Source organism: Oncorhynchus mykiss, chromosome 5 (genome assembly GCF_057628025.1).
Source record: "Oncorhynchus mykiss isolate SJ-2025 chromosome 5, ASM5762802v1, whole genome shotgun sequence".
NCBI classification, from domain to species: Eukaryota; Metazoa; Chordata; class Actinopteri; order Salmoniformes; family Salmonidae; genus Oncorhynchus; species Oncorhynchus mykiss.
The window spans coordinates 16400001-16424435 of NC_143026.1; the positions used below are offsets into that span (position 1 = coordinate 16400001).

The following is a 24435-nucleotide window of genomic DNA, read 5'->3' on the forward strand; positions in this document are numbered from 1 at the left end:
TATAACAGCCATATCTAGGAAAACCAAAGTTCCAACGGCTGGGCCGAATGTAGTGAATAAGAGGTCATACAATACGTTTTGTAGTGATTCATATGTTGTTTATGTAAAGAATATTTGCTGGTTTGTGGTGTGTAATGAGGAGCAACCAGACGCTGCACTTGACACATTTATGAAATTACTTATTCCAGTTACTAACAAGCACACACCCATTAAGAAAATTACTGTAAAAACTGTTCATTGATGAGGAATTAAAAAATTGTATGGATGAGGCAAGAGGTATGGCAATAAGTCTGGCAGCACAACCAATTGGCAAATGTACTGCAAATTGAGAAATGTTAAAATATATATATTTTTATTTTACCTTTATTTAACTAGGCAAGTCAGTTAAGAACAAATTCTTATTTTCAATGATGGCCTAGGAACGGTGGGTTAACTGCCTTGTTCAGGGGCAGAACGACAGATTTTTAAATTGACAGCTCGGGGATCTGTTCTTGCAACATTTCAGTTACTAGTCCAATGCTCTAACCACTAGGCTACCTGACACTCCAAATCATGTGACCAAACTAAATAAATATCTAATTAAACTATACTATGAAACAATTGGATTTAAAGAATGATAGCACTTGCACTTCAGTTAAAAGGTTAAAAAGCTTTGTAGCACCTTAAATGATATTTTGGGCAAAATACTGCACAAAATACCCCACAAATTATCAAGGCACACCTGTTAATTGAAATGTTTTCCAGGTGACTACCTCATGAACCTCGTTGAGGGAATGCCAAAAGTGTGCAAACTGTCATCAAGGTAAAGGGTGGCTACTTTGAAAAATATAAAATATATTTTGATCCATAGGTGTTATTTCATAGTTGTGATGTCTTCACTATTATTCTACAATGTAGAACAAAGTCAAAATAATTCAGAAACCCCCGGAATTAGTAGGTGTGTCTAAACCTTTGACTGGTACTGTAACCTTATTGGGGAACCCTGGTCTAAGCTCGAATGGCTCCAATAGTGATGTTTTGGAGCAGTAGACCTTAGAACCCATGTGGGCCGTTCTGGGAGGCTGTGGCTGCTTGAGGTGCCTTGTGTTGGGCACGCGCTTCAGGCGAGCCTGGAGATCACAAAGAGAGAGATTGAGAGAGACTGTGTGATGTCAGAACTTGTGGTAGGCAGTCATTGTAAATAATAATTTATTCTTAACTGACTTGCCTAGTTAAATAAAGGTTAAATACAAATAAATAAATACAAAAGTATGTGTGTGTGTGTGTGTGTGTGTGGTACAGTAGTTCTTGGACCACCATGGGCCATTGTTTATCCCCCAGTCACAGGAATGGTCTATAGCCCCAGTGATTTCCAACCGGATGACAGAGTAATGTTTGAACTCCAGCACAGCAAACATTCAATTCAATACAAATGTATTTATGTCCACATGGATAAAACAGCCTTTAGGTAAACACAAGAGGCAGGTCTCTAAATAGGCAGAGTCACCTTGAAAAACAACATGGTCAGTGGTGGGAAAAGTACCACATATTCATATTTGAGTGGAAGTAAAACATTCTAGTAAATGCTATACATCAAATTCCTTATATGAAGCAAACCAGACAGCACACCATGTTATTTCTTTTTTTGTGGACAGACAGGGGCACACCCCAACACTCAGACATCATCTACAGACTTAGTATTTGTGTTTAGGCAGTAGGGATGACAATGCATGAATTGGACCATAATTCTGTCCTGCCTGAGCATTCAAAATGTACATTTTTGGTGTAAGGGAAAATGTCTGGGAGTAAAAAGTACATATTTTCGTTAGGAATGTAGTGGAGTAAAAGTAAACGTTGTCAAAAATATTAATATTAAAGTACATATACTGCAGAAAACTACTTAAGTAGTACTTTAAAGTATTTTTACTTAAGTACTTTACACCACTGACTAAGGTTAGCATTAGTAAACAACCCAAATTACATTTTGATGGAATCAGTTGACCGACAACAAACCAAACCTTAATATTGGCATCAGTGACAACATTCACCCGCGACAAACCAAAGCAATAGAAAGATGTCTTTCCAACTGTTTTCTGACTCAGTTTGTCTGTTATTATTGTATAGTCCCAACTAACAGTCAATACAAATGGATTCCAGTTTGCAAAGAGTCAAATAAAGTTTGTTCAGAGCCATCGATGTGTCTGCTTGGGGGGAATATATACGGCTGTGATTATAATCGAAGAGAATTCCCTTGGTAGATAATGGGGTCGACATTTGATTGTGAGGAATTCTAAATCAGGTGAACAGAAGGACTTGAGTTCCTGTATGTTGTTATGATCACACCACGTCACGTTAACCATGAAGCATAGGCCCCCGCCCCTCTTCTTACCAGAAAGATGTTTGTTTCTGTCGGCGCGATGCGTGGAGAAACCAGCTGGCTGCACCGACTCCGATAGCGTCTCTCCAGTGAGCCATGTTTCCGTGAAGCAAAGAACGTTACAGTCTCTGATGTACCTCTGGAATGCTACCCTTGCTCGGATTTCATCAACCTTGTTGTCAAGAGAATGGACATTGGTGAGAAGAATGCTAGGGAGTGGTGCACGATGTGACCGGAAACATGACCGAATACAAACAGTGTAACTATTCCCTCCGCAAGGCAATCAAACAAGCTAAGCGTCAGTATAGAGACAAAGTAGAATCTCAATTCAACGGCTCAGACACAAGAGGTATGTGGCAGGGTCTACAGTCAATCACGGATTACAAAAAGAAAACCAGCCCCATCACGGACCAGGATGACTTGCTCCCAGGCAGACTAAATAACTTTTTTGCCCGCTTTGAGGACAATACAGTGCCACTGACACGGCCCGCAACTAAAACAGGCGGACTCTCCTTCACTGCAGCCGACGTGAGGAAAACATTTAAACGTGTCAACCCTCGCAAGGCTGCAGGCCCAGACGGCATCCCCAGCCGCGCCCTCAGAGCATGCGCAGACCAGCTGGCTGGTGTGTTTACGGACATATTCAATCAATCCCTATCCCAGTCTGTTGTTCCCACATGCTTCAAGAGGGCCACCATTGTTCCTGTTCCCAAGAAAGCTAAGGTAACTGAGCTAAACGACTACCGCCCCGTAGCACTCACTTCCGTCATCATGAAGTGCTTTGAGAGACTAGTCAAGGACCATATCACCTCCACCCTACCTGACACCCTAGACCCACTCCAATTTGCTTACCGCCCAAATAGGTCCACAGACGATGCAATCTCAACCACACTGCACACTGCCCTAACCCATCTGGACAAGAGGAATACCTATGTGAGAATGATGTTCATCGATTACAGCTCGGCATTTAACACCATAGTGCCCTCCAAGCTCGTCATCAAGCTCGAGACCCTGGGTCTCGACCCCGGGTCTCGACCCCGCCCTGTGCAACTGGGTACTGGACTTCCTGACGGGCCGCCCCCAGGTGGTGAGGGTAGGCAACAACATTTCCACCCCGCTGATCCTCAACACTGGGGCCCCACAAGGGTGCGTTCTGAGCCCTCTCCTGTACTCCCTGTTCACCCACGACTGCGTGGCCATGCACGCCTCCAACTCAATCATCAAGCTTGCGGACGACACAACAGTGGTAGGCTTGATCACCAACAATGACGAGACGGCCTACAGGGAGGAGGTGAGGGCCCTCGGAGTGTGGTGTCAGGAAAATAACCTCACACTCAACGTCAACAAAACTAAGGAGATGATTGTGGACTTCAGGAAACAGCAGAGGGAACACCCCCCTATCCACATCGATGGAACAGTAGTGGAGAGGGTAGTAAGTTTTAAGTTCCTCGGCGTACACATCACAGACAAACTGAATTGGTCCACACACACAGACAGCATCGTGAAGAAGGCACAGCAGCGCCTCTTCAACCTCAGGAGGCTGAAGAAATTCGGCTTGTCACCAAAAGCACTCACAAACTTCTACAGATGCACAATCGAGAGCATCCTGTCGGGCTGTATCACCGCCTGGTACGGCAACTGCTCCGCCCACAACCGTAAGGCTCTCCAAAGGGTAGTGAGGTCTGCACAACGCATCACCGGGGGCAAACTACCTGCCCTCCAGGACATCTACACCACCCGATGTCACGGGAAGGCCATAAAGATCATCAAGGACAACAACCACCCGAGCCACTGCCTATTCACCCCGCTATCATCCAGAAGGCGAGGTCAGTACAGGTGCATCAAAGCTGGGACCGAGAGACTGAAAAACAGCTTCTATCTCAAGGCCATCAGACTGTTAAACAGCCACCACTAACATTGAGTGGCTGCTGCCAACACACTGACTCAACTCCAGCCACTTTAATAATGGGAATTGATGGGAAACAATGTAAAATATATCACTAGCCACTTTAAACAATGCTACCTAATATAATGTTTACATACCCTACATTATTCATCTCATATGTATATGTATATACTGTACTCTATTTCATCTACTGCATCTTTATGTAATACATGTATCACTAGCCACTTTAACTATGCCACTTTGTTTACATACTCATCTCATATGTATATACTGCACTCGATACCATCTACTGTATCTTGCCTATGCCGCTCTGTACCATCACTCATTCATATATCTTTATGTACATATTCTTTATCCCCTTACACTTGTGTCTATAAGGTAGTAGTTTTGGAATTGTTAGCTAGATTACTTGTTGGTTATTACTGCATTGTCGGAACTAGAAGCACAAGCATTTCGCTACACTCGCATTAACATCTGCTAACCATGTGTATGTGACAAATAAAATTTGATTTGATTTGATAAGCTAAATGCATGGTGAATGTAAGGTTAGAGGGAATGAATGGTAGCTTTTAGCCTAGCGACCGTTAGCATTTTATTAATTGTTCAGCAGTCTTATGGCTTGGGGGTAGAAGCTGTTGAGGAGCCTTTTGGTCCCAGATTTGGCGCTCCGGTACCGCTTGCCATGCGGAAGTAGAGAAAACAGTCTATAGGTGACTGGAGTCTGGACAATTTTATGGGCTTTCCTCTGACACCGCCTATGATATAAGTCCTGGATGGCAGGACGATGGCAGGATGTACTGGGCCGTATGTACTAAATCTGTAGTGCCTTACGGTCAGATGCCGAGCAGTTGTCCTACCAGGCATTGATGCAACCGGTCAGGATGCTCTGGTGCAGCTGGGGACCCATAACAAATATTTTCAGTCTCCTGAGGAGGATTAGGTTTCGTCGTGCCCTCTTCACGACTGTCTTGGTGTGTTTGGACCATGATAGTTCGTTGGTGATGTGGACACCTGTAGTCCACATCAGCTCCTTTGTCTTGCTCACATTGAGGGAGAGGTTCTTGTCCTGGCACCACACTGCCAGGTCCAGGATCCAGTTGCAGAGGGAGGTGTTTAGTCCCAGTGTCCTTAGCTTATTGATGAGCTTCGTGGGCACTATGGTGTTGAACGCTGAGCTGTAGTCACTGAAACACATTCTCATGTAGGTGTTTCTTTTGTCCAGGTGGGAAAGGGCAGTGTGGAGTGTGATTGAGATTGCATCATCTGCGGATCTGTTGGGGCGATAGGCGAATTGGAGTGGGTCTAGGGTGTCCGGGAGGATGCTGTTGATGTGAGCCATGACCAGCCTTTCAAAGCACTTCATGGATACCGACGTGAGTGCTACAGGGCGGTAATCATTTAGGCAGGTTACCTTCACTTCCTTGGGCACAGAGACTATGGTGGTCTGCTTGAAACATGTAGGTATTACAGGCTCCGTCAGGGAGAGGTTGAAAATGTCAGTGAAGACTCTTGACAGTTGGTTTGCGCATGCTTTGAGTACACATACTGGTAATCTGTCTGCCCCAGCGACTTTGTGAATGTTGACCTGTTTAAAGGTTTTGTTCACATCGGCTACTCATAAGAAATCTCGCTATGGCCTCAGACGAACCATCAAACAAGCAAAGAGTCAATACAGGATTAAGATTGAATCCTACTAGACCGGCTCTGATGCTTTTCGGATGTGGGAGGCTATTACGGACTACAAAGGGAAACCCAGGCGTGAGCTGCCTATTGACGCGAGCCTACCAGATGAGCTAAATGCCTTTTATGCTCGCTTTGAGGCAAGCAACACTGTAGCATGCACGAGAGCACCAGCTGTCTGAATGATTGTGTGATTGTGTGATAACGCGTCTGGGTTTCCCTTTGTAGTCCGTAATAGCCTCCCACATCCGAAAAGCATCAGAGCCGGTCTAGTAGGATTCAATCTTAATCCTGTATTGACTCTTTGCTTGTTTGATGGTTCGTCTGAGGCCATAGCGAGATTTCTTATGAGCATCCAGGTTAGTCTCCCATTGCTTGAAAGCGGAATCTCTAGCCTTTAGCTTGATGCGGATGTTGCCTGTAATCCATGGCTTCTGGTTGGAATATGTACGTACGGCCACTGTGGGGACGACATCGTTGCTGCACTTATTGATGAAGCCGATGACTGAGGTGGTATACTCCTCAATGCCATTGGATGAATCCCGGAACATATTCCAGTCTGTGCTAGCAAAACAGTCCTGTAGTGTAGCATCCGCGTCATCCGACCACTTCCGTATTGAGCGAGTCACTGGTACTTCCTGCTTTAGTTTTTGCTTGTAAGCAGGAATCAGGAGGATATAATTATGGTCAGATTTGCCAAATGGAGTGCACGGGAGAGCTTTGTATGCATCTCTGTGTGTGGCATGCTGGTAAAAGTGTGTATGCATCCTCTGGTTGCACATGTGACATGCTGATACAATTTGGTTAAACTGGTTTAAGTTTGCCTAATTTAATGTCCCCGGCCACTAGGAGCGCCGCTTCTGGGTGAGCATTTTCTTCTTTGCTTATGGCCTTATAGAGTTGGTTGAGAGTGGTCTTAGTGCCAGCTTCGTTCTGGGGTGGTAAATAGACAGCTGCGAATAATATAGATGAGATCTCTCTCAGTAGATAGTGTGGTCAGCTTATCATAAGGTACTCTACCTCAGGCGAGCAATAACTCGAGACTTCTTTAATATTAGACATCGCACACCAGCTGTTATTGACAAATAGTCACACACCCCCACCCCTCGTCTTACCAGACGTAGCTTTTCTGTTCTGCCAGTGCATGCTACTAGTGTAAACACAGCTAACTAGATAACAATTCCACATTGGCAAGAAAGGCCACATACACATACAGTGTTAATGCGTGTGTCAGTCTGTGTGTGTGTGTGTGTGTGTGTGTGTGTGTGTGTGTGTGTGTGTGTGTTTGTCTGTCTGTGTGTTTATGATATGATTCTGTAAGGATGGCATGGGGGGATAATGGGAGCCCTATGTGGGCTGGCAGACAGGACAGAGAGTGTAATGGAGGTGGAGTTCTAGTCTTGAAAACATTATAGGGAGAGGGGGATGAGAAGGTTAAGGAGGGATTGAGGGGTGACGGGCTGAGAGTGGCCTCACTGAGGGGCGCAGTTAGCCAGAATCACATGGTGGATGCTGAAGAGAGGACGGCTTCACTCCAAAGCTGTCGCCCTCTGTTTATGTCACAGCCTGCCTTGTCACATCTCATTCCCTTCCAGCTGAGGTGTGTGTGTGTTTGCATGTGTGTGTGTGTGTGTGTATGTGTGTTATTTTAATTTATTTACTTTGCATTACAGAAAGCTGGTCAAATAAACAATCTAAATATATAGATTTGAATCGGAAGCAGAAAACAGTCAGTAATGAGTGTGAAGGGATGTTTCTAAATGTTTTCTTTACATGAATGACTGGATCTGGATCAAACTGAACTCCTTCATTAAGGATGGTGAGAGCCTAACACACATACACACACACACTTAAACCAATAAGTTATTTTACATATACAGAGACACGTACGCACATGCACGCACACACATACACACAGACTTACATAGACTCCTACCCTCTCCTTCCTCTCACTCTTTCTCTTTATTCTTCTGTCTGTCAGAAGCAATTCCATTCAAAGCAATGCAAAGCCTGATTGTGTGATGTACAATAAAGCCAAACAAGCGACCATTAAAGTGATGTCACCCAAACCTGACAGCCTTTGATTAAACCATCACAGATTTAATTGACATCAAATTAAGCTAATAGCATTTTAAACAGAAATACACACCTTGACAGGGTGAGGAGGGCAACCCCCCTGCCTCCCTACCCCTTGCCTCCCCTACCACCATGCCTCCCCTGCCGCCATGCCTCCCCTACCGCCCTGCTGACCTGCATCCCCTACCCCGTGCCTCCCCTACCGTCCTGCCTCCCCTATCGCTCTGCCTCCCCTACCGTCCTGCCTCCCCTACCGTCCTGCCTCCCCTATCGCTCTGCCTCCCCTACCGCCATGCATCCCCTACCGCCCTGCCTCCCCTACCGCCCTGCTGAACTGCATCCCCTACCCCCTGCCTCCCCTACCGTCCTGCCTCCCCTACCGTCCTGCCTCCCCTATCGCTCTGCCTCCCCAATCGCTCTGCCTCCCCTACCGCCCTGCTGACCTGCATCCCCTACCACCCTGCCTCCCCTACCGTCCTGCCTCCCTTATCGCTCTGCCTCCCCTACCGCCCTGCCTCCCTTACCGCCCTGCTGAAATGCATCCCCTACCACCCTGCCTAAACTACCCCCTGCCTCCCCTACCACCCTGCCTCCCCTATCACTCTGCCTCCCCTATCGCTCTGCCTCAACCTACCGCCCTGCTGACCTGCATCCCTACCCCCTGCCTCCTCTACCGTCCTGCCTCCCCTATCGCTCTGACTCCCCTACCGCCCTGCTGACCTGCATCCCCTACCGCCCTGCCTCCCCTACCCCCTGCCTCCCCTACCGCCCTGCTGCCCTGCATCCCCTACCCCCTGCCTCCCCTACCGCCACGCATCCCCTACCGCCCTGCATCCCCTACCGCCCTGCATCCCCTACCGCCCTGCCTCCCCTAACGCCATGCATCCCCTACCGCCCTGCCTCCCCTACCACCATGCATCCCCTACCGCCCTGCCTCCCCTACCGCCCTGCTGACCTGCATCCCCTACCCCCTGCCTCCCCTACCAACCTGCCTCACCTACCGCCCTGCCTCCCCTATCGCTCTGCCTCCCCTATCGCTCTGACTCCCCTATCGCTCTGCTGACCTGCATCCCCTACCCCCTGCCTCCCCTACCGCCCTGCATCCCCTACCGCCCTGCCTCCCCTATCGCTCTGCCTCCCCTACCGCCCTGCTGCCCCTACCACCATGCCTCCCCTGCCGCCCTGCCTCCCCTACCGCCCTGCTGACCTGCATCCCCTACCCCCTGCCTCCCCTACCGCCCTGCCTCCCCTATCGCTCTGCCTCCCCTACCGTCCTGCCTCCCCTACCTCTCTGCCTCCCCTACCGCCCTGCCTCCCCTACCGTCCTGCCTCCCCTATCGCTCTGCCTCCCCAATCGCTCTGCCTCCCCAATCGCTCTGCCTCCCCTACCGCCCTGCTGACCTGTATCCCCTACCACCCTGCCTCCCCTACCGTCCTGCCTCCCATATCGCTCTGCCTCCCCTACCGCCCTGCCTCCCCTACCGCCCTGCTGACCTGCATCCCCTACCCCCTGCCTCCCCTACCGCCATGCATCCCCTACCGCCCTGCATCCCCTACCGCACTGCCTCCCCTACCGCCCTGCTGACCTGCATCCCCTACCCCCTGCCTCCCCTACCGCCATGCATCCCCTACCGCGCTTTTGCCCCTACCGCTCTGCCTCCTTTAACACCCTGCCTTCTCTACCACCCTGCCTCCCCTAACACCCTGCTTCCCCTACCACCCTGCCTCCCCTACCGCCCTGCTGCCCCTACCGCTCTGCCTCCCCTACCGCCCTGCCTCCTCTACCGCCCTGCCTCCTCTACCGCCCTGCCTCCCCTACCGCTCTGCCTCCCCTACCGCCCTGCCTCCCCTACCGCCCTGCATCCTCTTACCGCCCTGCCGCTCCTCCCGCCCTGCCGACCTTACCGCCCTGCCTCCTCTAACGCCCTGCCGCCCTGCCTCCCCTACCACTCTGCCTCCTCTACCTCCCCTACTGCCCTGCCTCCCCTACCGCCCTGCATCCCCTACCGCCCTGCTGCCTCTACCGCCCTGCTGCCCCTACCGCCCTACCTCCTCTACCGCCCTGCTGCCCCTACCGCCCTGTATCCTCTACCGCCCTGCATCCTCTACCGCCCTGCCTCCCCTACCGCCCTGCATCCTCTACCGCCCTGCCTCCTCTACCGCCCTGCCTCCTCTACCGCCCTGCATCCTCTACCGCCCTGCCTCCCCTACCGCCCTGCATCCTCTACCGCCCTGCCTCCTCTACCGCCCTGCCTCCTCTACCGCCCTGCTGTCTCTACCGCCCTGCATCCTCTACCGCCCTGCCTCCCCTACCGCCCTGCCTCCCCTACCGGCCTGCATCCTCTACCGCCCTGCCGCTCCTACCGCCCTGCATCCTCTACCGCCCTGCTGCTCCTACCGCCCTGCTGACCTTACCGCCCTGCCTCCCCTACTGCCCTGCCTCCCCTACCGCCCTGCTGCCCCTACCTCTATGCCTCCCCCTCCCACAAAAACAGTATTGGCTTTTCAAACCTGGAAAGTTACCTCTCTCTCTCTGTGTTTGTGTGGGCATACGTTCATTTTTGTGTGAATGATTCATCAGGTCCTGTCTGCTGGTGGGTATTAATTAATCAGGTCCTGTCTGCTGGTGGGTATTGATTCATCAGGTCCTGTCTGCTGGTGGGTATTGATTCATCAGGTCCTGTCTGCTGGTGGGTATTGATTCATCAGGTCCTGTCTGCTGGTGGGTATTGATTCATCAGGTCCTGTCTGCTGGTGGGTATTGATTCATCAGGTCCTGTCTGCTGGTGGGTATTGATTCATCAGGTCCTGTCTGCTGGTGGGTATTGATTCATCAGGTCCTGTCTGCTGGTGGGTATTGATTCATCAGGTCCTGTCTGCTGGTGGGTATTGATTCATCAGGTCCTGTCTGCTGGTGGGTATTGATTCATCAGGTCCTGTCTGCTGGTGGGTATTGATTCATCAGGTCCTGTCTGCTGGTGGGTATTGATTAATCAGGTCCTGTCTGCTGGTGGGTATTAATTAATCAGGTCCTGTCTGCTGGTGGGTATTGATTCATCAGGTCCTGTCTGCTGGTGGGTATTGATTCATCAGGTCCTGTCTGCTGGTGGGTATTGATTCATCAGGTCCTGTCTGCTGGTGGGTATTGATTCATCAGGTCCTGTCTGCTGGTGGGTATTGATTCATCAGGTCCTGTCTGCTGGTGGGTATTGATTCATCAGGTCCTGTCTGCTGGTGGGTATTGATTCATCAGGTCCTGTCTGCTGGTGGGTATTGATTCATCAGGTCCTGCTTACTGGTGGGTATTGATTAAACATTATTTGTCTCTCTCTCTTCTCCCTGTAATGAGGAGGCCCTCAGGCACAGTGCCACGCACGGTCTGCTGAGACACACAGACACACACGGGCACGCACACACACTCACAAACACAAGTGCGCACACGCAAGCACACATGCACACACACATGTAACTTTGTCTCTCTCTCTAAGCAGTGCTGAGTAGTGTATGGTCCTAGGAGGCTTTGCAGAGAGGTCAGTATGATCCAACTGTCTAATAGCTGGCGCCACAATACAGACACAGAGGTAATATTCTCTTCCACACAGAATGGACATCTCTGCCCAATAGACTTTTCAGTACAGGTCAAGAATGTGGCTACTTTCTAAACTGTTCTGCTTCTACACCCTAGAAGTTCAGCCCTAGATCCAGATAGATCCAGATAGATCCAGATAATATGCAGTGAACTTTACTGTACAGGCCAGGAAGACTGTTCCACACTGGGTAGAATGTCAAAAGTTGTGCCCTAGGTAAACTATAACACGCAGTTCCAAAACACGCAGGAGACACTTATGCAACAGCATCTCTGCACTGGTTCCAGTGGTCTGCTTGCTGGGTGGATGGAGGAGGCCACATGTGCTATCTAAGAAGTCCCTGAGCTGAAAGATGGAGGTGGAGGTATGTAATAATGGATAATATAATAAATCATATATGCCATTTAGCAGACACTTTTATCCAAAGCGACTTACAGTCATGATTGCATCATTTTACATATTGGTGGAACCATAGTGGGATCCAGACATAGTGTCCTTCCTGACATTAAAATGTTAGGTCACATGGGTCTGGGTTTATTCAGGTTTGAATTTGTGCACAGGGGACTGGCGCATAGCAGACGGACCGACCCACTTATTAACTTCTGTCAATCAATACAATGGCATTTGTACTGATTAGTACCGATTAGTGCTTTTTACAAATATATTGGTCATATAGTGATTTAAAGCATCAGCAACCCTAGACCTAAACCTAGGAGCAGACAGAAGTGACAGTGACAAGGACACATTTCCTACTTCTAAACTTAAGAGACTCACTGAACCAACAGTTAACCATTACACTGCCAAAACAATTCAACACTACTCTGGCTGCGTTCACACAGGCAGCCCAATTCTGATATTTTTTTCCACTAATTGGTCTTTTGACCAATCACATCAGATCTTTTTACATCAGATCTTTTCAGAGCTGATCTGATTGGTCAAAAGACCAAAAAGTGTAAAAAAAGAACAGAATTGGGCTGCCTGTCTAAACGCAGACAGTGTTAGTGAATTGTTTTCTTTCCTATCTGCAACACACTGTCGGTGTTTAGATGGGCAGCCCAATTCTGTTCTTTTTTTCACTAATTGGTCTTTTGACCAATCAGATCATCTCTGAAAAAGATCTGATATGAAAAGATCTGATGGGATTGGTCGAAGGCCAATTAGTGGAAAACAGATCAGAATTTAGCTACCTGTCTAAACGCAGCCACTGTGTTCCAGATCAGAAATAAAACAGTTCACCACTACAGCGTGTTCCATATAGGACATTGGAACAATCATGTCACAGTTCTCTAATCTCTAATCTGAATATTCAGGTATTCAGCATGAAAACGGCAGTATTTTATCATATTCCTCTCTCACCGCAGTGTTTGGATACTACACACACACACTGCCCATTGTGTCCTGTGTCAGTCTGCTGCTGCTGATAGGCAGCGTGTGGTTTCTCCTCAGGGTTAATCTGACAGTGCAGCGTCAGCGTGGGCGTTAGCGCTTAGCGCTAACAAGACAAACCACCACTGTGTCTCTGGGAGGAAGTTAGTCAAGAGAGGACCCTAGCCACTTCCTCTCCCCCTGGGTGTTATCAGGACACACAGACAGGCCTCACAAACACACACACACACACACACACACATGCATGCACACACATAAACACACACACAGAGCCAAGGGCTAATTTTAACCTCCGCTGCGCTGTGACAACATATACAGTAGGCTACACACACTATCAACATGACAGTGACTCAACAACTTCAATAAGAGCAAAACCACAAGGCTGGCTAATAGAATAAGCAATTATAACGCCATAATAACTTGACAAACTTGACAGTTAGTTTGTATAGAAAACAACAGTCTGAGTAAAGGCACCCTATGCCCTGAATAGTGTACTACTTTTCAGAAGAGCCCTGCACTACACAGGCCTTATATTATAGGGAATGTGGTGCCATTTCAGATGCAACAGGTGATGTCATAACAGTAGAAGGTGATGTCATAATCTGTGGTCCTGAGTTTAGCTATATCTGTAATTGTGAGCCATGCTACAGGGTGCTAGGCACTATTAAACTGGACCAATGGACCACACCCAGACAGTCATGACTCACCTCTCTCTCTCTCTAAACCTCCCTCCATCAATCCATTGAAGGGGAGAGGAAGATAGAGAGGGGGCGGGGCACGGAAAGGAGGAGAGGAGGGAAAGATAGGAGGGGAAATAGGGAAGGAGGACAGAGAAAGGAGGAGAAGAGGGAGAGATAGAAGGGGAGAGAGAGAAGGAGGAGGGCAGAGAAAGGAGGAGAAGGGGGAGAGATAGAAGGGGAGAGGGAGAAGGAGGAGGACAGAGAACGGAGGAGAAGAGGGAGAGATAGAAGGGGAGAGGGAGAAGGAGTGTACAACGTAGAACACCAAATAATGCATGCAGAGCAGAATTAGGCCGATACCCACTAATTATCAAAATCCAGAAAAGAGCCGTCAAATTCTACAACCACCTAAAAGGAAGTGATTCACAAACCTTCCATAACAAAGCCATCACCTACAGAGAGATGAACCTGGAGAAGAGTCCCCTAAGCAAGCTGGTCCTGGGGCTCTGTTCACAAACACAAACACACCCTACAGAGCCCCAGGACAACAGCACAATTAGACCCAACCAAATCATGAGAAAACAAAAAGATAATTACTTGACACATTGGAAAGAATTAACAAAAAAACAGAGCAAACTAGAATGCTATTTGGCCCTAAACAGAGAGTACACAGCGGCAGAATACCTGACCACTGTGACTGACCCAAAATTAAGGAAAGCTTTGACTATGTACAGACTCAGTGAGCATAGCCTTGCTATTGAGAAAGGCCGCCGTAGGCAGACATGGCTCTCAAGAGAAGACAGGCTATGTGCTCACTGCCCACAAAATGAGGTGGAAACTGAGCTGCACTTCCTAACCTCCTGCCCAATGTATGACCATATTAGAGATACATATTTCCCTCAGATTACACAGATCCACAAAGAATTCGAAAACAAATCCAAATTTGAAAAACTCCCATATCTACTGGGTGAAATTCCACAGTGTGCCATCACAGCAGCAAGATTTGTGACCTGTTGCCACGAGAAAAGGGCAACCAGTGAAGAACACACACCATTGTAAATACAACCCATATTTATGCGTATTTATTTTATCTTGTGTCCTTTAACCATTTGTATATTGTTAAAACACTGTATATATATATATATATAGAATATGACATTTGTAATGTCTTTACTGTTTTGAAACCTCTGTATGTGTAATGTCTACTGTTAATTTTTGTTGTTTTTCACTTTATATATTCACTTTGTATGTTGTCTACCTCACTTGCTTTGGCAATGTTAACACATGTTTCCCATGCCAATAAAGCCCTTGAATTGAATTGAATTGAAAGGAGGAGAAGAGGGAGAGATAGAAGGGGAGAGAGAGAAGGGGGAGGACAGAGAAAGGAGAAGAGGGAGAGATAGAAGGGGAGAGAGAGAAGGAGGAGGACAGAGAAAGGAGGAGAAGAGGGAGAGATAGAAGGGGAGAGAGAGAAGGAGGAGGATAGAGAAAGGAGGAGAAGAGGGAGAGATAGAAGGGGAGAGAGGGGAATAGAGTGTCAATAAGAGGTTACTCACCAGCTCGACGGAGCCATAGTGTTTTCGGCTGAAGTCTCCACGCCTGCAGCCCAAGTCCTCCGAGGCAGAGCTGCAACACAGACGCATGGTGTTCAGTCTCTCCTTTCTCTCTCCTCCATCAGGAGACTGACACACTAACTCACTCACTCCTACAGGTGGCTACTCGGCTCTACGTCTCACTCTCTCTCTTCCCCTTCTAGGTATCTATGGAAGTCTCTCCCTCTACCCCTTCTAGGTATCTATGAAAGTCTCTCCCTCTACCCCTTCTAGGTATCTATGAAAGTCTCTCCCTCTCCCCCTTCTAGGTATCTATAAAAGTCTCTCCCTCTCCCCTTTCTAGGTATCTATGAAAGTCTCTCCCTCTCCCCCTTCTAGGTATCTATAAAAGTCTCTCCCTCTCCCCTTTCTAGGTATCTATGAAAGTCTCTCCCTCTTCCCCTTCTAGGTATCTATGAAAGTCTCTCCCTCTCCCCCTTCTAGGTATCTATGATAGTCTCTCTCTCTCCCCCTTCTAGGTATCTATGATAGTCTCTCTCTCTCTCTCCCCCTTCTAGGTATCTATGATAGTCTTTCTCTCTCTCTCTCCCCCTTCTAGGTATCTATGATAGTCTTTCTCTCTCGTTCTCCTCCTTCTAGGTATCTATGATAGTCTCTCTCTCTCTCTTACCCTCTCTCTCTATCTCCCTCTCTCTCTCTCTCTTACCCTCTCTCTCTCTCTCCCTCTCTATCTCTCTCTCACCCTCTCTCTCTCTCTCTCCATCTCCATCCCTCTCTCTTTTGTTCTCTCTCTGTGGTAGGGCTAGCTAGCCAGCAGCATCCAGCACCAGTCCTGATTGAGACGAGGACTCTGATTGCATTATGTCCACAATGATAGATGGAGTCTGCCTGGGAGAGCAGACTGCTCACCCACACACAGGAGTGTTACAGGAATTTGTTTGAGATCTACGGGAGGGAGCAGGGGAATCTCCTTCACATCTCAGGCCCAATTAAACCTGTTCAACCAATGGCATCCTCAAGAAAAGGCATATCCAATATTACAGCAAATAATACTCTAATGTACTGATAGATAAACTAATATTTTCTTGGATGGAATTTACAAGGATATGATATTTATGAAGGACATTGTAAACAAGTACGGTAAAAGTATGTCACACAAGCAACTAACAACAGTGTGTACTGTATGCTTAATATACATTTAGAACCAACTCATCGTGGCTCTGCCACAAAATTGGAAGAGACAATTACTTAAAGAAGAAATTAAAGAATTAGTCTGTCTGCCTCCCATTAAAAATCATAAATGGCTTAAATCACAAAAGGTATCAGTTTCACTTAAAGTCAAAAGGGAACTGTTGGGAACGGGTCTTAGATTCCCCAATACCTTTGAATCGAGTGTAGGAACTGATATATAAAACAACAACTGACACATCAATCTTTTTGTTTCAATTTAAGCTAATATATAAAATACTTGCTACAAAATAAATGCTCAATATATGGGGTGTTGAACGTACAGTCTTGTGCAGACTGCCATGAGGAAACAGAATCAACAGAACATCGTTTCTGGTGCTGTCCATCGGTGGCTCGCTTTGGGAGTCAGGTCCAAGAATGGTTATGTCATAATATCAGGGTTCAGATGGACCTGTAAACTGCATTGTTAGGGGATCTGAAAAACCACGACCAGTCAATGGGAAATATCATTATACTCTGAGGTATTTAGGGCAATATCAAAAGAAATATCATTATACTCTAAGGTAAAGTATTTATTTTTAGGGCAATATCAAAAGAAATATCAATACAAATAGGGAAGTTCAGGAGCCTCGTAAGACATCACAGTAAAATGGAGGGATGTTATGCAAAATGAAATAGCTAAATGGAATTGTACTGGGAAAGATGGGTTAATCTGTGGACATCGGAGGGTTGGATTTAAGATCAGAATGAATGGCCGCTGTGGCTGAAAATCCAGCACTTGCAGAAAGAGGAAATGAGGAATATATGTTTAATTCTTGAACAACATGTACCGTACATGTGAGGAAAATAGCAGTAGAAGTATTGCTGTCTGTTAGTTCACTCCAATCAGGTGAGGGATGGTAAGGGGGGAAAGTATATAACAATTTAAAAAATAAGAGAGATTAGAAATTATGCAAACAATTAATTTGATAGATCTACAATCTTCAATATTAAAGCTGATCGACCCCCCCCCCCCCTAAAAGCTTGCCCCCCCACACACAAAGAAACTATAGGGAACCACATCAATGCACCTCCACCCCCGCCTCTATACCAAAAATATTTTCCAATCTGACCGCTCAAACGATGCTACCATAAACCAGCAACTTTTAATCCTATTTGTTTTCACATACAGATCTCCCAATAGCATAGTTTCCAAAAGTAAAGATCTCCTGCTCCGCTCGGAAGCACAAGGTAAAGCAGTGCCTACTGAATGGCTGCACACGCCTTGCAGTGTTCACCTTTTGCTGCCTTAACATTTCATTTGTCATTCAATTCAATTTAATTCACATTTTAAAAGTATTTTTTATTTTGTATTTTATTTTAAACGAAGATGTCTTGATTGCGTATGTCTTCACCCCCCAGAGTTCATTCTTGGTGGAAGCATATTTATAACAGCAATTACAGCTGTAAATCATTTTGAATAAGATTATAACTCTGCACAACTCTTAGGGCAAAATATATCCATTGTTTTTGTCCAAATTGCTCAAGCTCAGTACATTTGGCTGGGAATCATTGATGTGGAGGCGGAAGAAACACACACCTGTTTAGGTGAGATGCTGGCTAGCGGAGTAGAACACCTGGTTAGGTGAGATGCTGGCTAGCGGAGTAGAACACCTGTTTAGGCGAGATGCTGGCTAGCAGAGTAGAACACCTGTTTAGGTGAGATGCTGGCTAGGGGAGTAGAAACCTGTTTAGGCGAGATGCTGGCTAGGGGAGTAGAACACCTGTTTAGGCGAGATGCTGGCTAGCGGAGTAGAACACCTGTTTAGGCGATGATGCTGGCTAGCGGAGTAGAACACCTGTTTAGGCGAGATGCTGGCTAGCGGAGTAGAACACCTATTTAGGTAAGATGCTGGCTAGCGGAGTAGAACACCTGTTTAGGCGAGATGCTGGCTATCGGAGTAGAACACCTGTTTAGGCGAGATGCTGGCTAGCGGAGTAGAACACCTGTTTAGGCGAGATGCTGGCTAGCGGAGTAGAACACCTGTTTAGGCGAGATGCTGGCTAGGGGAGTAGAACACCTGTTTAGGCGAGATGCTGGCTAGCGGAGTAGAACACCTGTTTAGGCGAGATGCTGGCTAGCGGAGTAGAACACCTGTTTAGGTGAGATGCTGGCTAGCGGAGTAGAACACCTGTTTAGGCGAGATGCTGGCTAGCGGAGTAGAACACCTGTTTAGGCGAGATGCTGGCTAGCGGAGTAGAACACCTGTTTAGGTGAGATGCTGGCTAGCGGAGTAGAACACCTGTTTAGGCGAGATGCTGGCTAGCGGAGTAGAACACCTGTTTAGGCGAGATGCTGGCTAGCGGAGTAGAACACCTGTTTAGGCGAGATGCTGGCTAGCGGAGTAGAACACCTGTTTAGGCGAGATGCTGGCTAGCGGAGTAGAACACCTGTTTAGGCGAGATGCTGGCTAGCGGAGTAGAACACCTGTTTAGGCGAGATGATGGCTAGCGGAGTAGAGCACCTGTTTAGGCGAGATGCTGGCTAGCGGAGTAGAACACCTGTTTAGGCGAGATGCTGGCTAGCGGAGTAGAACACCTGTTTAGGCGAGATGCTGGCTAGCGGAGTAGAACACCTGTTTAGGCGAGATGCTGGCTAGCGGAGTAGAACACCTGTTTAGGCGAGATGCTGGCTAGCGGAGTAGAACACCTGTTTAGGCGAGATGCTGGCTAGCGGAGTAGAACACCTGTTTAGGCGAGATGCTGGCTAGCGGAGTAGAACACCTGTTTAGGCGAGATGCTGGCTAGCGGAGTAGAACACCTGTTTAGGCGAGATGCTGGCTAGTGGAGTAGAACACCTGTTTAGGCGAGATGCTGGCTAGCGGAGTAGAACACCTGTTTAGGCGAGATGCTGGCTAGCGGAGTAGAACACCTGTTTAGGCGAGATGCTGGCTAGCGGAGTAGAACACCTGTTTAGGCGAGATGCTGGCTAGCGGAGTAGAACACCTGTTTAGGCGAGATGCTGGCTAGCGGAGTAGAACACCTGTTTAGGCGAGATGCTGGCTAGCGGAGTATAACACCTGTTTAGGCGAGATGCTGGCTAGCGGAGTAGAACACCTGTTTAGGCGAGATGCTGGCTAGCGGAGTAGAACACCTGTTTAGGCGAGATGCTGGCTAGCGGAGTAGAACACCTGTTTAGGCGAGATGCTGGCTAGGGGAGTAGAACACCTGTTTACGCGAGATGCTGGCTAGCGGAGTAGAACACCTGTTTAGGCGAGATGCTGGCTAGCGGAGTAGAACACCTGTTTAGGCGAGATGCTGGCTAGCAGAGTAGAACACCTGTTTAGGCGAGATGCTGGCTAGCGGAGTAGAACACCTGTTTAGGCGAGATGCTGGCTAGCGGAGTAGAACACCTGTTTAGGCGAGATGCTGGCTAGGGGAGTAGAACACCTGTTTAGGCGAGATGCTGGCTAGCGGAGTAGAACACCTGTTTAGGCGAGATGCTGGCTAGCGGAGTAGAACACTTGAAAAAGAAAAGGAGAGCCTCACACTCTAGGAGTTCAGATGCAATAATTCAATAACCAACGTTTCAACAGCCAAGCTGTCTTCATCAGGGTATAGTTGATGGACAGTAATATTTATTTTGATCCTGAAAAACACCAGTCCCTGATGGTGAAAAGCATACCCATAACAAGATGCTGCCACCACAATACTTGAAAACACAATACTTGAGTATTTTCCAATGTAATTCCTTTATGGATGTAATTTAAGGGAGCAAAATATGAAAACTGTGCAAGTGGTGTGTATACTTTCACGAGGCACTGTATATGCAAAGACAAAGCATCAAACCCTTGAGAGCAGAGCTAAAGTGAAGTGGTCTCAAAAGTTAGACGATTCTGAAATATTGCATACCGGTATACCTACAACTATATTTTCCAGAGAAAGAGTGGATATTGAGGCTTAGAAAGACACAGCAAGGCTTCCTGTATAACACCGTGGAGGATGAGAAAGAGAGCCTGTCACAGTCTAGATGGTGTCTATGTTGCTGGGTGGTCATCCTGCTGTTGTTGGAACAAATCAAAGTGCTGCTAGGTATACTTAGAGATAATCGCTCTGAAATTGTGTGTGTGTGTGTGTGTGTGTGTGTGTATGACCGGTTGGTGGTACAATAGTAATACAATATGGGAGAGAGTTGATCTGTGAATATGAACATTATGTGAACTATGTCTAAGTTGATATGCCAACATCTCTCTCTTTCTCCCCCCTCTCTCTTTCCTTCCTCTCGCTCTCCCCCCTCTCTTTCTCTCCCCTATCTCTCTCTCAGTCTCACTCTCTTTCTTCCCCCCCCCCTCTTTCTCTGTAGTGGAACAACGTTGGAGTTGAATTTAGAGTAGTCTTTATGCCTGGCCAAGCTTATGGATAAATGTATTCTCCCCCCTCCTCTCTTTCTCTCAGTCTCTCTCTCTCTCCTTCCATCTGTAATAAACTCATCTACTGGAATTTACTGCCTTGTTTTTATTTCTTCTCATCCCTCTCTCTTTCACCTCTCACAGGAGTGTCCTGGAGGAGTGTGATAGAGGGATGAGTCTGCCCTATTGCCCTTCACCTATCCTCTCTAAGTTAATGAAAAAAATACAACTGGGGTCTTTCTGGTTAAGCTCATCCCTCGTTCCCTTCATCCCCTCAATGTGGAAACAGTCAGCTATGTTACTAGTGAGGTATTCATGTCTAAAGGCCCAATGGAGACATTTTTATATCAATATCAAATAATTGCTGGTTAACAATTGCTAACTTAATAGATTAATATATGTATTATATTTCCATTAAAAGGGGCAAAAATGTGTTTAACAAAAGACACATCTCGGTAGGTGGTCCAAGTATGAAAGGAATCAGCATATGGGGGGGGGGGGGGGGGGTCTCTGCTCAAGCAAGAGGGGAGGCCGATGACATCAGAGGGCACCATCAGACCAACTCCTTGAATGGGCTACTCCAAGAAGTTGGCACTCAAAATACATTTGCACTTTTTACCCTTAAGTGTGTGTATGTTATTGTATTTATACCTGGGATATTGTTTTTCAACAAGGTCAAAAATAGCTGGAGTGCATCTTTAAAGGTCGAGGGCCACAAAAATGCTTCATAACACCTATCAAATGTTTTATTTCCTGAACCTCAAAAGCCTATTGTAGGCAGACAAGTGAATCGACACAGGTTGACGTTTATTGTCATGAATCTTGGCATAAAGGTTCCCACTAGATGGGCCAGCTGCAAATTCAGAATTGTCTATATCATAAAAATTCAAGAAAAAAAATGAGCTTTTTGGTCGTCATTTAATGTTAGGGTTAGGAATTAGGCTTAGCAGTGTGATTAAGGTTAGGTATAAAATCAGATTTTATGACTTTGTGGCTGTGCCAGCTAGTGACCACTCTGTAGAGCTGCCTCCAGGGCAAGATTCATGACAATAAATGCCAACCTTCTGAATCCACACTGCTGATTATCACCAGCATTGATTTCTATAATGTACATGTCTTATCACTTTAAAATATGCTGAAGTATTGGCATCCACCTGGTCAAACCCCATCCCCCACATATACAGAATACCACAGTATGAGTCATAATACCCATGAAACCTAGCAGTCAAGCAAGGAAACGGTTCCAATCGTTATTCCACCATTCATTTTTCCCATCAGGTATTTTAGAAACACTTCAAATGAAGGCTGTTTCGTGTAGGCTTACCCTGGCGTGACGTTTTGATGACCGTGTAAATCTCTCTAGGACAAGGTTTTATCAATATACTGTATTTGCCAGTATTTACCCCCCGAAAATGAAGTGCTAATTAGCTGCTAAAATGGCTATCATAAAGAACTATAAATGCCGTGATGGATCTCAATGAGAACTTTGAATTGTCTTGGACAAGTTTTAAAGTGACACAATACCTGTTAGCAAAGGTGACAGCTAGAAATGACCTGCAGCAGCTTGCAGGGATTTGTAGTATTTCATGATGTCTACAGTTATGCTAATTAGCATTTTCAAATCTGAGAGTAAATATATTGAAGTAAATATATTGGAGCCGAATATATTGATAAAAGTGACCTTATCCTAGAGAGATTTAAATGACTTTCAAAATGTTGTGCCGGGGTAAGTCTACACGAAACACAGCCCTTATTGGAAGTGTTTCTAAAATTCCCCATGGGAAAAATGTATGGTGGAAAAACTATTGGAACCATGTTTGACTGCTAGGTTTTATGGGTATTATGACACCTCCACCGTGGGACTCTATATGCTGTCAAGGTAGGGGAAACCCTGATCGTGTTGTTTTTTTCTGGAAGGATTGGGTCACTGCAGATGAAGCTGCATTCTTACACTGACTGAATGGTTTCCTACAGGAGCAGAGAGAGAGAGAGATATACTCCTATTTTGCTGCAGTAATGCATGTTTTAGACTTGATCAATCTTGTGGTTGGTAATTAAAACATGATGCACTCACACGCATCATAACTGAGGTAGTCTGCAAGCCAGATAACAATTCATTTGGATAACATATTTCCATATCGCTATTGATGTTTTCCTGAGCGCGAGCACACTAATATTATTATGCTGTCATGCTCTCAGGGCTTCGTTGCCTGGCGCATACAACTCCATTCTACCGTGAACTAAAAAGCACTATGATGAATAATTTATGTTTTTTCCGTGTTTGTTCGTGGACATTGCCTACCAGTACCACCCCAGCAAACAACTAATTCAATACACCAATACACGTTTCGCAGAGCCGAACTAATTCAGTGTTGCTTTCATAATATTGACAACGTTCAACTATATGCCCGAAACAGTGTTATCGATTAGCGGCCACGGTGGAAGCGGGCAGGGCTGCGCACCGAAGCTTCCAATAACAGGTCGCTTCTCTCTAGTCGGACGCTTCAGGTACTTCAGGCTGGTGGTGACTTGTAGATGCAAAGGTTCAAATAGCTTTGAATATCTCCTTTTGCAGAGGGAAACAAACATCATTGCAACGGAGAGAATGGTTCACAAGCGGTCGCTCAGAAAAGCAACATAAATAGCGAACATTTGGAGAGCCTACACATACATAAAACATTTAACATTCAAATGTTTATGTAACGTACGTTACTATTTATAACACTATTATTACATGGTTTACTTTTACTATGAATGAATTGGTCCAAAGCCTAATGAGTTTGTTTATTGCTGCTGCTTGTTGAACATTTGGGGAGAAGGACATTTTCATTCCATACAAAAATGCTGCAGTGACAGTAGCCTAAACTACGATCGCCATATGACAACACCAGAGACCTGCATTCACCAGACACACAACAAACACACACGTCTACTAATATGGTCATAGTAGTCGCAAACACTTAGCTGACGGACCGAAATGTGTTCATTTACCGTTGGTTGAAAGTCAACAGTTTGGTAGAAGCGGGGTCCACACTGTTCATGTCCCCATGCGATATCAGTCCAGCACTCAGAGAGCTTGTTTTCCTATGTATTCCTCTTCACTACGGACGCATACTGCTTTCAAACTCCTTATTCACATATTAAACCTATTTCCCCCACTGCATTCAATTCGGCTATTCTCATCCCTTGAGCGCGCAGTGGATACTGATGAGACAGGCTTGTCGTTGCAGCATGTGGCAGAATGGAGCTTTTCTACCAAAACACCTCTCCGTCTTTCCTTTTCTGCCCCCTCTCTCTCTGCTTTTCTCCTCTTATTCGCTCTCTCGTTCACATTTGCAGCGAGCTCCACGAGCACAGAGCGCAACCTCCTCATATGATAGTGGTTGCCTTGGAAGAGATCATCGCACGCACGCACGCACGCACACTCTCAGGAAACCTAACTGTCATTCTTGGATTATCTGAAAGTCGGAGAAAATCACAGGGGGTTAGTTTTATAACATTTGATGAGTGTCAAGTGATATAAATAAGCCTGGAATAAATGTAGAGTTTACTTCCAAAACGCTATATCCACCTTTTTCCCCCACATTTGTGTTTTTTCATCAGAAATGATTGCTTATGGATACCTTCATGTGTGT

General features: G+C 46.6%; 1 protein-coding gene across 11 annotated transcripts in view; it reads right to left on the bottom strand.

Annotated features, from left to right (window-relative positions):
• The window catches only part of garnl3 (GTPase activating Rap/RanGAP domain like 3), a 185098-nt gene that overhangs the window by 110790 nt on the left and 49873 nt on the right, over positions 1–24435 (bottom strand). For 7 of the 11 annotated variants that reach the window (XM_090233947.1, XM_090233953.1, XM_090233950.1 and 4 more), the window contains exon 2: positions 15228–15297. In XM_090233947.1, the coding sequence (XP_090090073.1) occupies positions 15228–15297 (70 nt within the window). Of the gene's footprint in view, positions 1–15227; positions 15298–23791; positions 24208–24435 lie in introns of those variants that run through there. The other 4 variants (XM_090233958.1, XM_090233954.1, XM_090233957.1 and 1 more) reach the window with 2 other exon arrangements.